The sequence below is a fragment of the Zonotrichia albicollis genome, chromosome 1, assembly GCF_047830755.1.
Source record: "Zonotrichia albicollis isolate bZonAlb1 chromosome 1, bZonAlb1.hap1, whole genome shotgun sequence".
In the NCBI taxonomy this organism is placed as follows: Eukaryota; Metazoa; Chordata; class Aves; order Passeriformes; family Passerellidae; genus Zonotrichia; species Zonotrichia albicollis.
The window spans coordinates 60,801,007-60,813,181 of record NC_133819.1 but is presented as its reverse complement, the minus strand read 5'-3'; the positions used below and the strand labels follow the sequence as shown (position 1 = coordinate 60,813,181).

The window sequence follows — 12,175 nt, the reverse complement described above, 5'->3', positions numbered from 1 at the left end:
ATCGTACTGCTTGGGCAGCTACAGCCATCAGAAAGATGAAGAGTTATTGTCCAGACACGGCAGTATCAGAGTGTGATTTACCGCAGGTTTTCCACACACGTAGCTTGAAAGGGGCAGCTGGTATTACTTGTGTTTTCCATGCCACGTGAATCAGTCAGAGCCGGCTGTGTTGGTTCATTTTCATCAAGAGAGCATTTATGGCATCTCAGCCTCTTGTCTTCAGTTCTGCTCCGTGTTAGCAGCAGTGGTCCCCAGCAGACACAGGTGGACATGAAGTAATGAACAAAGGTTGTGGATAGAAACTTCATGTGACCCTGCATGCCTGGATGTCTTGGGACATGCCATGTGGCACTTTCTATTGATGAGGAAACCAAAAACCATCCTGAAGGAGCTGAGTTGATGCCATTGCTATTTACAGGGCAACAGGGGCATGTGAATCACAAGTTGTCAGCTCAGTGCAAAGCATCTGTGTCCTTTTGCCTAAACTCTTACCTCACCTCTCTGTGAATCAAAAAAGAGTGAGGTGAACCTCCCTTTTGAAAGAGAAGAGTGCATTATAAAAGGCCACAGCAGTAAATACAACCTTACTCAGTCTCTTTCTGCAGGCCTTTCTGGGCTCATGCTGACATGGATTGAAGTCATGGGAACATTGGTCTTTGGCTTCCACATGTGTGACAAGACAGCAACTTCACCAAGCCAGAAACCCAAGATTTAATGTTTCTGCTTGGAATGTGAAAAGGAATGGGATATGTTTTCAAACTGATACCATTCACTCACAAAACTGTAGACTCAGCTTTTCATAATTGTGAGCTTGACCATGGCTGTCAGCTTACTTCCCATTTTTTCAGACTCTTGGGGGATATTCAAATTGGGAGTATGAAGTCTTCTATACTCTCTTATTTGTATCCACAAAAAGCTCCCCAGTTGGGGAAACCCTGTGCATTTGCCCTGTCCTAACTCCCTGCACCACTGACCTTGCAGCTTCTTTGTTCTGAGCAGGATCAGTGTCTGAGCTGGAAGGCAGAACTGTGTCTCAGAAGAACAGGTGTTTTATTAAAACAGAAGGCCACATTGTTATCCACAATAGTAGTCTGCAAGGAAAGCAGAAATCTGCAGAAATTCAAAGTCTTGCCAGTTGATGGAATCCATGTACAGCCACCAAATGTTAAAAATACTGCATTTCCTATGAAGTTCACATCTATATATGGAACCCACATTTGTACAGATATATCTGGTTGTCCCATTCCGTGCAGGAGCCCAAACTGGTGCATCGGTAAGACACTGATTTTGCTAATTAGTAAAGCAGAAATTTCCATTGCAAGGGCATTTCAAAGCAAAATTAAATATAAGAGGAAAAAAACTCCTTATTAAACTAAAATGTGGGGTAACAGCTCACCACATCCTGCTACTGTGGCATCTGCTGTTTAGCAAAGGAAAGGTTCCTCTTTCAGAAGCCTTGACAGGTAGAGAGGTCACGTGCTACCTGCATTTCTCAGCGTTATTATTTTTTGACTTTTCTGTCAGTGGAAAAGCTGAACATGACAATGGAAAATATCAGTTGAGAGAAGGCATTGTGGGGAACTGTAGGTGTTAGCTATGAAAGCGACAGTGGCCTCCCCCCCAAAGCCAGCAGAAAAACAGTGAAAAAAAATCTGATGACAAAGGCACTGTAAATCATAGTACTCAGCTGTTTGGTCTGATAGCGATCAACCTGGTGCTTAAGGGAAGTGCTGTGCTACTCTAGGCACTGAAGGTTAAACATCTTGCATGCTATCCCAGATCTGCTGCTAAGCTGTATGTAGGGCCAGCAACAAGCTGGGTAATCATTTGTGTCTCATCTGTCCTGCTTATAAAATGAGTCTTTGTTAGTACTCAGGTCATGTTGTTTTAAAAATTCGTGTAAAGCCATTGGAACCTTTCTTTGAAGAATGTTGTGCTTATTCAAAACCCAGCGACTCCTGGAATGGTACTGCAGACATGGATGGATGTGTATCCAAGAAGCTGGGGAATCAAAGACCAGCGTTTGCTTTAGGAATGAAACTCAAACCTGGCCAAAATACTGCTTGCACTGAATATTGCTGTTCTGTGGAACATGCACAATCCTCCTGTAATAGTAGCAGGTTTGTAAAACAAAACTTGAGCATTCAAGACTGTAACCAGCTGATTCTCCTTGATTATATAATAAATATATTGTTACAAATGTGAGAGCCAAGAGAAAAGTGTCAATTACTTTATCGGCATATCAGATTTTGCCTCTCTGGGAAGTTCTGCAGTAGTCCTACAGGACCAAGTGGAGCTCTGAGGATACCAAGGGGATAGATGGCAAAGGAGATAGTGAACAGGGAACAGTCAGCTCATTTACTTGAAACATGAATTAAATTTACAAGAAACAAATTTGAAACAGGAAAAAAATCCAAACTTTTTCCACTCTCACATATGTACACTGTGGAACTCAATGCTACAAGAAACTGTGAAGGCCAAAACAGGTTCAGAAGGTTACTAGAAAACTTAATGGAAGAAAGTTCATCAAAGTCCATTAGAAGCAAGAGCGCAGACCTCTGGCTCACTGTGGCAGCAGCTCAGTGGCCACAGAGAACAGCAGGCACAGACTTTCCCAGCATTTTCCTGGGGAAGGCTGTGAGAAAGCTCAGAGAAAATAATGAGAAATGTGTTATGGAGATTTGTTTAGCAAAGGGTGATTTCTTAATTGGACACTGGATGGTGTTTGGATGGATTGACCAATTAGGTCAAAGCTGTATCAGACTGTCTGTAAGGGTTACGAGCTTCTTAATAAATATAGTATAGTATGAGATAGAGAATAAAGCAATGGATCAGCCTTCTGCAATCATGGAGTCAGTGCTAATTATTACCCGGCTGGGGGCCTGCAGAGACAGCTCACAAAGTTCTCCAGCAGAGCAAAGATGAACTAGAGACAGCTGGAGGTGTGCTGGTTCTTATGCTCCTTCCCAAAGAACTGACAGTAGTGGTGGTTGTAACACTGGTATGGATGGACACACAGGATACTTCAGCAGAACCATATTTCAGTAACAGAGGTTTGATTTGCTGTTGGGAAGGACAGTCTTGGGTCAGCCTACAACAAGAATATTGATGTTTTCTTGCCAAACGAAAGAAAAATCCGTTTGGGGTCAAGAAAAACGTTCCAAGATACTCCATTTGATGCAAAATAAAATATTTCCTAGCATGCAACAGAAATGTTAACATGTTTTGGAGTATTAAAAGGAAGTAAATTTTCCAGAAATCATAAAAAATGTGGAGAGTCCTCATGGGAGTGCAGGACCATGCAGTTGAGGGTAGTGGGGATCATCCCTCTAGCAAACCCAGCACATTTCACCTGCACTTGCCTCCTGGTTTTCCCCCATTTCTGCCCACCAGAGGGTTTTCCTTGCAGCCTCAGGTGTCTGGGTGGGCAGTGAGGGAAAGCCCGGTCGAATCACACTTCCCCTTTCATCTCTGCTAGCTGGCTGCTGCTGCAAGGTCAGCTGTGCTGCCACGTATTCCCCCACCTGGGCCTTTTGCATGCACCCTTGTCCCTCTCTGCAGGTTTTTTCCACTGCATTGTTGGGAATATTTTGCATTTTTGACACCGCAGTGGGTCTTTACAAACAGCAAGTGAAACAGCAAGTGAAATAGTGAAATAAAATGAGCTGTATCTGAGCCATGCTGTCCACAGATAGCTGTGGAGGAGAGAGATGTTGAGTGACCTCTTGGTGGTCTTGGCCCTCTTTGATTGTGATCTGGTGGCAATGGATGCATTTGGGTTGAGGTTCCCAAGTCTGTCTCCCAAGTCTGTGGTGACAGTCTAGTGACTGTTGTTGAACAGCTGCCAGATGTTGTTGCATGAGGACACCAGGCTTACTCATCAAGGTAGCAGAAGTCCACCTCTCTTAAGAAAGTAATATAAAATAAAAACAAGCAATAAACTGTTGTGAGTCAGTAAGAGAATATGAGTGATTTCAGCTGAGGACAAATTGATTTGGGTGCTGAGAGATGGAGAGAGTGTGACTCAAGGAGCACTGTGGTCTCATGGCCTGAGCCAAGGCAGGTGGGCTCCCAGCTGAAAGGAAAAGTTGTGTCATATCTGGAGTAAGACATGTCCTGCAGTGCTCAAGTGACAGAGGATCAGCTGAAGGGACCTGGAGGGATTGGAAGGGGCAGCCTCTTGAGAGTCTAAGCTGGTTTTGGAGTTGGACCTTCGGCTCATGTCATCAAGTTGCTTCCAAAATATCTTTGCTACATGCTCTAATGGGGGAAAGCATGAGCTGGCAGGCTGAGGCTGTTGCTTTTGAAAGTTTTACTGAAAGAAGCAAGAGTAACTCAGCAAGTGCTACAGCATTTGTCAGAGAGATTTGAGATGCCTTGGTGCTAATCCTGACTGAGATGGGGAGGCCCTTCACATTTCCACCTCCCTGTCCCAATGAAATGCCAGTGATGTTTATGTTCACACTTTACAAAAGCACTGTGAATATTCATTATTTAATGTTTCTAAGCAGTAAGTAACTGTACAAAGAGTGAGGATAGCCCTGACTAGTGTCTTAATTTTATTTGATTTAACAGAAGCTTTGAGAGAAAGTTAGCAAAACTATGATGCTGCCTGGCCGGTAGGAGGATTTGTTTTCACTGTCACATAAAATACAAAAGTATTGCTGTGTGGTTTTGCTGCAGACCTGAGAGTGCCTTGAGAAGTTTATCACAGAAGCGATCTTTTCAAAAGCATCATGGCAGAATTCCACAGAAGTTGAATGCTGTTTGCATTCAAGGCAGAGACTCAGTCCCTAAAGCTCTCTGGAGTCTGGCCATGTGTAAATGGGGCTGCACTTCTGGCTGGGGTTGGATGCCTGCAGAGCAGCCTTTGCCTTCGTGCAGGGCTTGCCACTTGAATTTGTTTCTGCTCTTTGGTAATATTAAAGATGAACTCCACAGCACTCTCAAGGGGAAGACCTGCTTTGTCTTTTCACAGCTCATTTCCATAGTTCTTAGTTTGCTGCTGTAAATAGACAGTTACAAATGCAACTGATATTTCCTCTCTGAAGTATGGCATGTGTATCCATTGGTAGAATTGGTTTTGATGGCCAGGACCTGTGACACAAATCCTGACTGATTCATGTGCTGCAATTACTAAGTGGGCAATAGGTCTGCAGGAAAAAAAAAAAAAAAAAAAAAAAAGAAGCCATAAAAACCAACACCAAACCCCCAACTAATTGCTTCAGGAAGCTGGTTTTACACAGGCTTGGTCTTTTCCAGTAAACACACGAAGTTATCTGGATTACTGTGAAGAGCAGCCCACAAGGAAAGGAAAATGCAGGCTTTTCCGTGGTGCTTCCATGACGTGGGCACTTGTTTCCCAGTCCTGGCATGTTAGAGAAGCTCAGAAGCAGTGATAGTCCTGTTGATGGCATTTTGTCTATCTCCATGTAAATCAGGTGGTGGCAGTTGCTGTAGGGAGGTGGAGTGGAAATAAAAGGGATGTTGTGTCGATGACCTTTGCCAGGTTCAGTCATTTCCTGTCCATCTGCCAAAAATCACATGGACATAATTGGAGTGTGGGAAACTGTATTGCTTGATGATCTTCAGGGGAGGGGGAAAAAAAAGAAAGAAGACTTGTGAATAAAGAAAACAATTCTTTATCAGTGGAGATGCAGTCTGGCTGGCTGATGCTGAGATAGCAGACCTTGTTTATTCTCTCCTCTAACTCTTGCCTGGAGTTTTTTTAACTTGTTTGTCCCTCTCATTTGTTTGCGTGGATAGAAGTAAAGAGTGCATGTCCACATGCATTGATCACCACTATGGGAGGGTATATATTTAAACATGTTACCAGCTCTAGGGAATGGGCAAGCATGCAGCAGCTTCCTCTCTTTTTTTTTTTTTTTTCCTTAATATCAACCCACAGTGGAAAAAATCAGCATGTGAAGTTTTATTCTATCTAGGCATTGCAGCTGCACATATCCAGGTTCAGAGACTGGCAGCCTTCTGCCACCAGTACCTACCATGGCTAACATACTTTCCAAGCAGCTCTTTTTGTGGAAGGAGTAGATTATTCTAGGATCTCCTGTGGTCCTCCTGGCTTTGCATTTCTGAGGCAGTTCTAGAGGAAATGAAATGTTTTATCTGTAACCAATTTGAAATGTTAAGTATGTTTGATGCAATCAAAGATCCAGGATGCTGCTGGTTTTGTGATGCCTGGTTTTACACAGTATTTAGCATGTTAATAACCTTGGTTAATCCTGCTGGGTTTGCACTGTGATCAGCCTGTACAAGCTACCTGGTGATATCGCACTTACTGTTCAGAGTTGTACTGGAGCTCTCAAGGAATGAGTGCGAGTTCGGGGGGTTTGTGCACTGAGGACAACTGCCTGCAGCAGCAGGATACTAATTGATTCCTTTTCTTGTCTTCTTTCTTTGCAGTAAATGAAATTATAAGGAATGACCTTTCCAGTACCAATGTCCACGCATAGCTTTCAGTGTGGGCTGGTATGAAATCCACACTTTTGACTTGGCTGGCACATCACCTCAAGTTAGGAGAAACCGAATGAACTGAAGACGTTGCCTGGTACCACTCTGATCTTCCACCTTAATGAATGTCAGGAACTGAAGATTTACCTCTTGCTTACAGAGAAGTAGCTCCTCAACTTCAACTGATGAAACAGAAAATCATCTCAAAAGAGAAAAGAAGGAGTATGCTCCAAGATGGCGCATTTCATGGGACAAAACTCGGAAACTCAGCAAAATCTGAGTGCTTCTTCCCGTTGCTGATCCTTTTGGCATGGCACCCCTGGAATACAGCCCTGGAAGTGCCTTATTTTACCAGGTTGTGGCATCAGGGCATTTTTAATAAGCTTTGAATTTCCTACCATTAAAAGTGTTGGCAGGTGCAGAAACTCTAGAGCTTGAATTCTGGAGAATGATACTGGAAAAAAGCATAGGACTCTGCAGCAGAGTAGGGAGAGCAATCCCAACTCCAGTAAGACACGTTTATGAATTCCAGAATTTCTTCAGCTTTTCCTCTGCTGTAATGTACAGCCTATTGCCTTATTCTCAGTGCATTTCAAAAGCCTCCTGATTCATCATCATCTCAGCTTTCTTTTTGCATATCGCCTTCATTACGTGCTAATGAATCATAGGGTTGGTAGTAGTAGCATGGTAAGATTCTGATTTTGATCCAGCTTCTGTCATAGCACAAGTGAGTTGAATAGCACAAAATAAAAAAGGTTGATGGACAAAAAATTGAAATCTATCTTTTACACGATAGATGAATGTGTATGCATGTACATACATACTAGTATATATGCATATATTTATATATGACAAATAATATAGATGATTGCCTAGTAAGGGCACTGAATTTAGCAATAATTTCAATTTCTGAGAATGCATTTCAAATCCACAGCAAATATTTCAGCTACTTCTTTTGAGGGTTTGTTGCACCTAAAGCAGGTATGCATTTTCTTTCCTCATGCATTTAAGCAAGCACTTTAGATAGGCAAGAAGGATGCATATAAGATACATGTTATTTACCAAATGTCAGTATATGAGTTATAGTAACTGTAAATACCATTATGGAAGAGTGTAAAATATTTGTTGTTATAATATTATTATTCCGCAGAAGCCTTATAACTCTGTGCTACGTGTATGGAAAAGGATGTTACCAAAAACCCACCTTGGTTTCACATGCGGCGCTGTATAGTGTGTTTTCAGATTAGCTAACGTTCCTGGACTCACAGGTAGGCATGTAGTGTAGCCTTCAACATTGTATTTTTTACAATCAACAGCTTATTATATAACTAGCAATGACCTATTACTTCACATAACCAAAAAAAATTTAAAAAATAAAAACAAAACTAAAATAAAATAGCATGACTAAATTAAAAATGTTTAACATTAATATTGTGCCTTAGGAATCTGTGCCCCCTCCTGGAAACACATCCGAACTACACCCCCGAACTGGGGTGGCTCCTTAACCCCGATGCAATGAAGACTGAACAGGTTTCACAAAAAGGTGAAATCTAACTAAGTGTTTTAAAACATTCTTCTGTATAATTATGTCTTACTTTCTTAAGGAAAAAAATGAAAGCCATATTTGTCACATTTGCACATTACTGTGAAGACATGAGAATATAATATGGCTCTATGTACATAATATGCTGTTACTGGTCCTTAAATAGTCTGTTATTCCTCACCTGTTTAATCCCAATTATTTACCCTGTATTTAGCCTTGTAGACATTGCATGAAACGTTTCTTATAGACTGCCATATGAAAAGTTAAAAAGCTCGACAAATGTCAGCTTGACTTGTAGCTAGAAAATAGAATTAATAAAGCAAAATGTTTTGCTGGAAGCTAGTCTTAGAGTGGTTCATTTTATGTTATCTTGAAAAATCTTATTTTCTCATATAAAATAACATTTTTAAATTATATACATATATTTCTCCATCTCTTCTATATGAAGCTTCTTGCATCCTGCTAATATAACCATCTTATTATGTCTCTTGTTAAAGTCTCTTGTCAACAGACTCCTCTCCATTTCCCCACTGCATTTAAAGACATGGCTCCCAAGAAGAGGAAATTATATATTATATAGTCCTCAGATTTTATTCTCTCATTATTTCAGAAAATGTCAATAAACTGTGCATGGAGGAATCTCTGATTATGCCAAAGCATTTTTTAAATTTATATACTAAATATCTTGAGTGAGGCTTTAACCGTGCAGGACAATGCACACATACACACAGAGGCACTTTTCAGCAGTAATTTTAGCAAAGTTTTCGAATGTATGGTTTGGTTATGTTGCAGCTCCTTCATTCTGATTTTTATTTTCCTCTTTAAGCTATTTTGGGGGGAAAAAAAAACACCCCAACCTGTTACTTTTAAGCCTGGATAATGGAAGATTATGCATCTGTTGTATATGTATTCATAAAATAAAAACGAAAGCAGAAATATTTCCTGTATGAGACTGCTATCTTGTTTCTGTACACGTGTTACGGTTGTTGCTGTCAGTTTAGGAAAATCATTTTCATCAACCTTTTTGAAAACAAAGCAAAACCAAAAAGCCACAACGCTCTGAACTTGGAGCGTAGGTACATTCAAAAATAGGTGCGTTCAAAAATACCTTTGCCATGGATGATTCTGACTATTCAAAAGAGCCCTTTGTTGCGTGATCAATAAGGTAGCTTGTTTCACCACTTCAAACTCAGCCAAAGTACTTGGCATCTGTGTGCACTGCTTGGATAACAGTTTCTTTTGTCCTCCCTGGAACCATTTCTGAAACACCTTAGGGTTGCTAAGGGTAGGCTTAGGATCTGTGGCCTTCAGTGCAGTAGATAGAAGAGACATTTTTGTTAGGCTGAGGGCTTTGGTAGCCCTGAGAGAGAAGGGCTGTCCATGGGCTGGCACGGGGGGATCTCTGGCCACCAGCTGCCTATGGTGTGATCGATGGATCTACTCTGTAAGATGTGTCCTAGCCCTGAACCTCCTCACTGCTCTGCCCCAGGGTGTCGGCTTAGTCAAAGCTGGGCTGAACACAGCTCTGGGCTTCTATCAGCTCATCAGGTGGTGCCTCTGTGTGTACCAGCATCTGACACCTGATGGGCCATGAAATGCTGAGAAAACCGCAGCTGCTTCAATTTTTCAAGACCAAAGGCAAGTTTTAAATTATACATGATGCCTACCACAGTAGTCTGTTCCTACATAAGCACTTAAAAACCATTCAAAAATTCCTCAAGGAGAAGGAGACACAAATATGCATTGAAGTCTTTGTTGAAAGATCTTTCTCTGCCTTGGGTTTCTCTTCCTGTAAGTATGATGTGTCAGTCCCTGCTTAGTCCATCACACCTGGCTTCCATGGGGCTAGTACCCAAGCCCTGGCCATTTAAAGAGAGGCAGATGCTCCAAGCCCATCAAAACCCAGATAGGGCCCAGCTCTTCAGGGATCAGTCAAAGAACTCTTTCTCTGCTTCCCAGTCTGGAGGTTGGAAACAGAGATATTTATGCCTCATGGATAGCACGAGCTGTATTGTTGGTGAGGTTCCTGGGAAAAGGAAAATACTGAAAATTCAGTCACAAATTCTCCTGGAGACCATGACATTTTGTATCCCAGCAAAATGTCACAAACTGAATTCACTCAAGCAATGTACTTTAGTCATTGTATTACCTGGCTTCCTGTGAGCTTTCTTTCCCTCCCTTTTCCACATATCCTTCACTCAAAGCACAACAGACCCAAGCACAGCTACATTAACCTTATCTTGACCAGACTTCTCCAGGCAAAAATAGCCTTCAGCAAACTCCGAACTGACTACTTTCATTCATAACCAAAGCAGAAGGTAAATCCCACACATCCATCTGGTACTGTTTGACTAAATAGCCTTGCTGGAGTCGTGCCTTTGAGATTTTCCTTTCCAGCTGAAAATGGCAAATTTCGAGGAGTTAAGTTTCTTGGACAGAGTTGTACTGCCTTGAAGCTAAGCTTTCCTTCAGCATGTGTATAATTCTATTGCGTTCGTCACCGTAAATCAATTGAATTTGTCTCAGTAAAAATAAAACAAAATCCCCCTCATCAAGTACATTACAAAGGAGTGTTAAGGTCAATGGCATAAAATCGTGTTAGTTTCTGTAGCTCTTTTTCAAACATAGAGTCTAATTTTATGTCATAAGCACTGATTAGATTGTTCATCAAACTAAATTGAGTCCTCTGTTCTCCACCTTTGCACACACTTGCACAATATGGAGGTCAAACTCTTGCCTGTTTTAGTTTGCCCATACAATTTCCTCTTTCTCAACAAGTTAATATTTTTCTTCTTTGCACTTCTTTCTAAAAAAATAAAAATATTTGGAATCTCTTCAAGTAGCCATATAATTTGTTCTGAGCAGATCAATTACAGATTCTCAAACTGTTGGCTTTAATTCAGGTCATCCTTGAATCCAAAACTAGCTTTTTTTTTGGCCTAGGAGACCGTCTTTTTGTACTGTGCAGACTTGTAGAGCTTTAACAGTTCAAACGGTTGTGTTTTCAGGATTTAAGACAACTGGTAGTGTACCTGGAACTTGCCATCACCCATGGGCACATTAGCAGCTGTCATTTAAACTGAAAAGTTGCTGACTGTAGTGCTTCCTTAGCTATTTTCAGGGACAGATAACCCACAAGCCACTCTTTGCAGATGCGGCAAATTCATTTTCAGTCATTTTAGGAAATCCCTTTTTTTTCAGCTTGGTGAAAGAGTTTCCAAAGATGCCATCAGCGTCAGTTTCCAGCATCTCTTCTGAATTAGTTTCAGCTCCTGTACCCACTCAGCTCCTGTATCCATCCTGTTTCCAGTGCTGCTGCTGGAGAGCTTTTGGGTCCAGAGTAACAAAGGAAGCACTGGCAGTGGGTGCTGCTGTCAGAGCTGCAAAACCTCCAAGAGCACACATGCTGTGGGGTCCCAAAACTTGGTGTGATGGTGTTCCCATCCAGGCAAGGGACATTCTTTTAACTGTAAAATCTGGGAGTTTTCTGGTCTGGTTTGTTTTGGTTTTTAATAGCAAAAATTACATTTCCTCCAACATGAAATCATTTGCTCTACTTACTTTTTTGGGGTCCTTTTTTATTTAATTTTCTACTTCGAAAATACAAACCACATATTATTTTGGATCTGGTTGATCCAGACTGCACCTTCTTTCCCACTCTCTCCCCTCCAAATCTCTGGGATGGGCTGCTTTCCCAGACAACAGCTCCCCTTCCACCCAAGCAGAGCCGCACAGGCGTCACATGTACACTGCCTCTGCCCAATTTCTTGAACAGTTTCTCTGCAGGAAACTCCTCATGGATCTTTCCTGCCTCTCTGGACCCTTTCCAGGGCTCCTGCCTGGGCCAAGCTGATCCAGCTCTCATCCTCATGGCAATCTTTTTTTTTTTTCTTTCTTTTTTTAACCACAGGTTTCTCGTACATTTTATTTTACAAAACAAATCAGCCCTGGTCAGATGACGACACTAAATTAAGCCCATACCTTTTGGTGGATATAATGAGTTACTCTTATGCTTTTCCCCACCCCACACACGGAGAGCAGCTCCTCTGGTGCTGAGCCCCCGTGCCCCGCCGGCACACGGTGATGGCTGCAGCAGCAAGCTTTGGAGAAGGCAGCGGAGCCGGAGCTTTCCCGCCCAGCGCCGCCGGCCAGGCTGGGAGG

General features: G+C 41.9%; 1 protein-coding gene across 4 annotated transcripts in view; it reads left to right on the top strand.

Annotated features, from left to right (window-relative positions):
- Window positions 1-9,296, top strand: part of NFATC1 (nuclear factor of activated T cells 1) — a 110,702-nt gene extending 101,406 nt beyond the window's left edge. For 2 of the 4 annotated variants that reach the window (XM_074542423.1, XM_074542430.1), the window contains exon 10: window positions 6,424-9,293. In XM_074542423.1, the coding sequence (XP_074398524.1) occupies window positions 6,424-6,473 (50 nt within the window). In that variant the 3' untranslated portion in view covers window positions 6,474-9,293. Of the gene's footprint in view, window positions 1-6,423 lie in introns of all 4 variants that reach the window. The other 2 variants (XM_074542436.1, XM_074542448.1) reach the window with 2 other exon arrangements.
- Window positions 9,297-12,175: the final 2,879 nt, after the last annotated feature.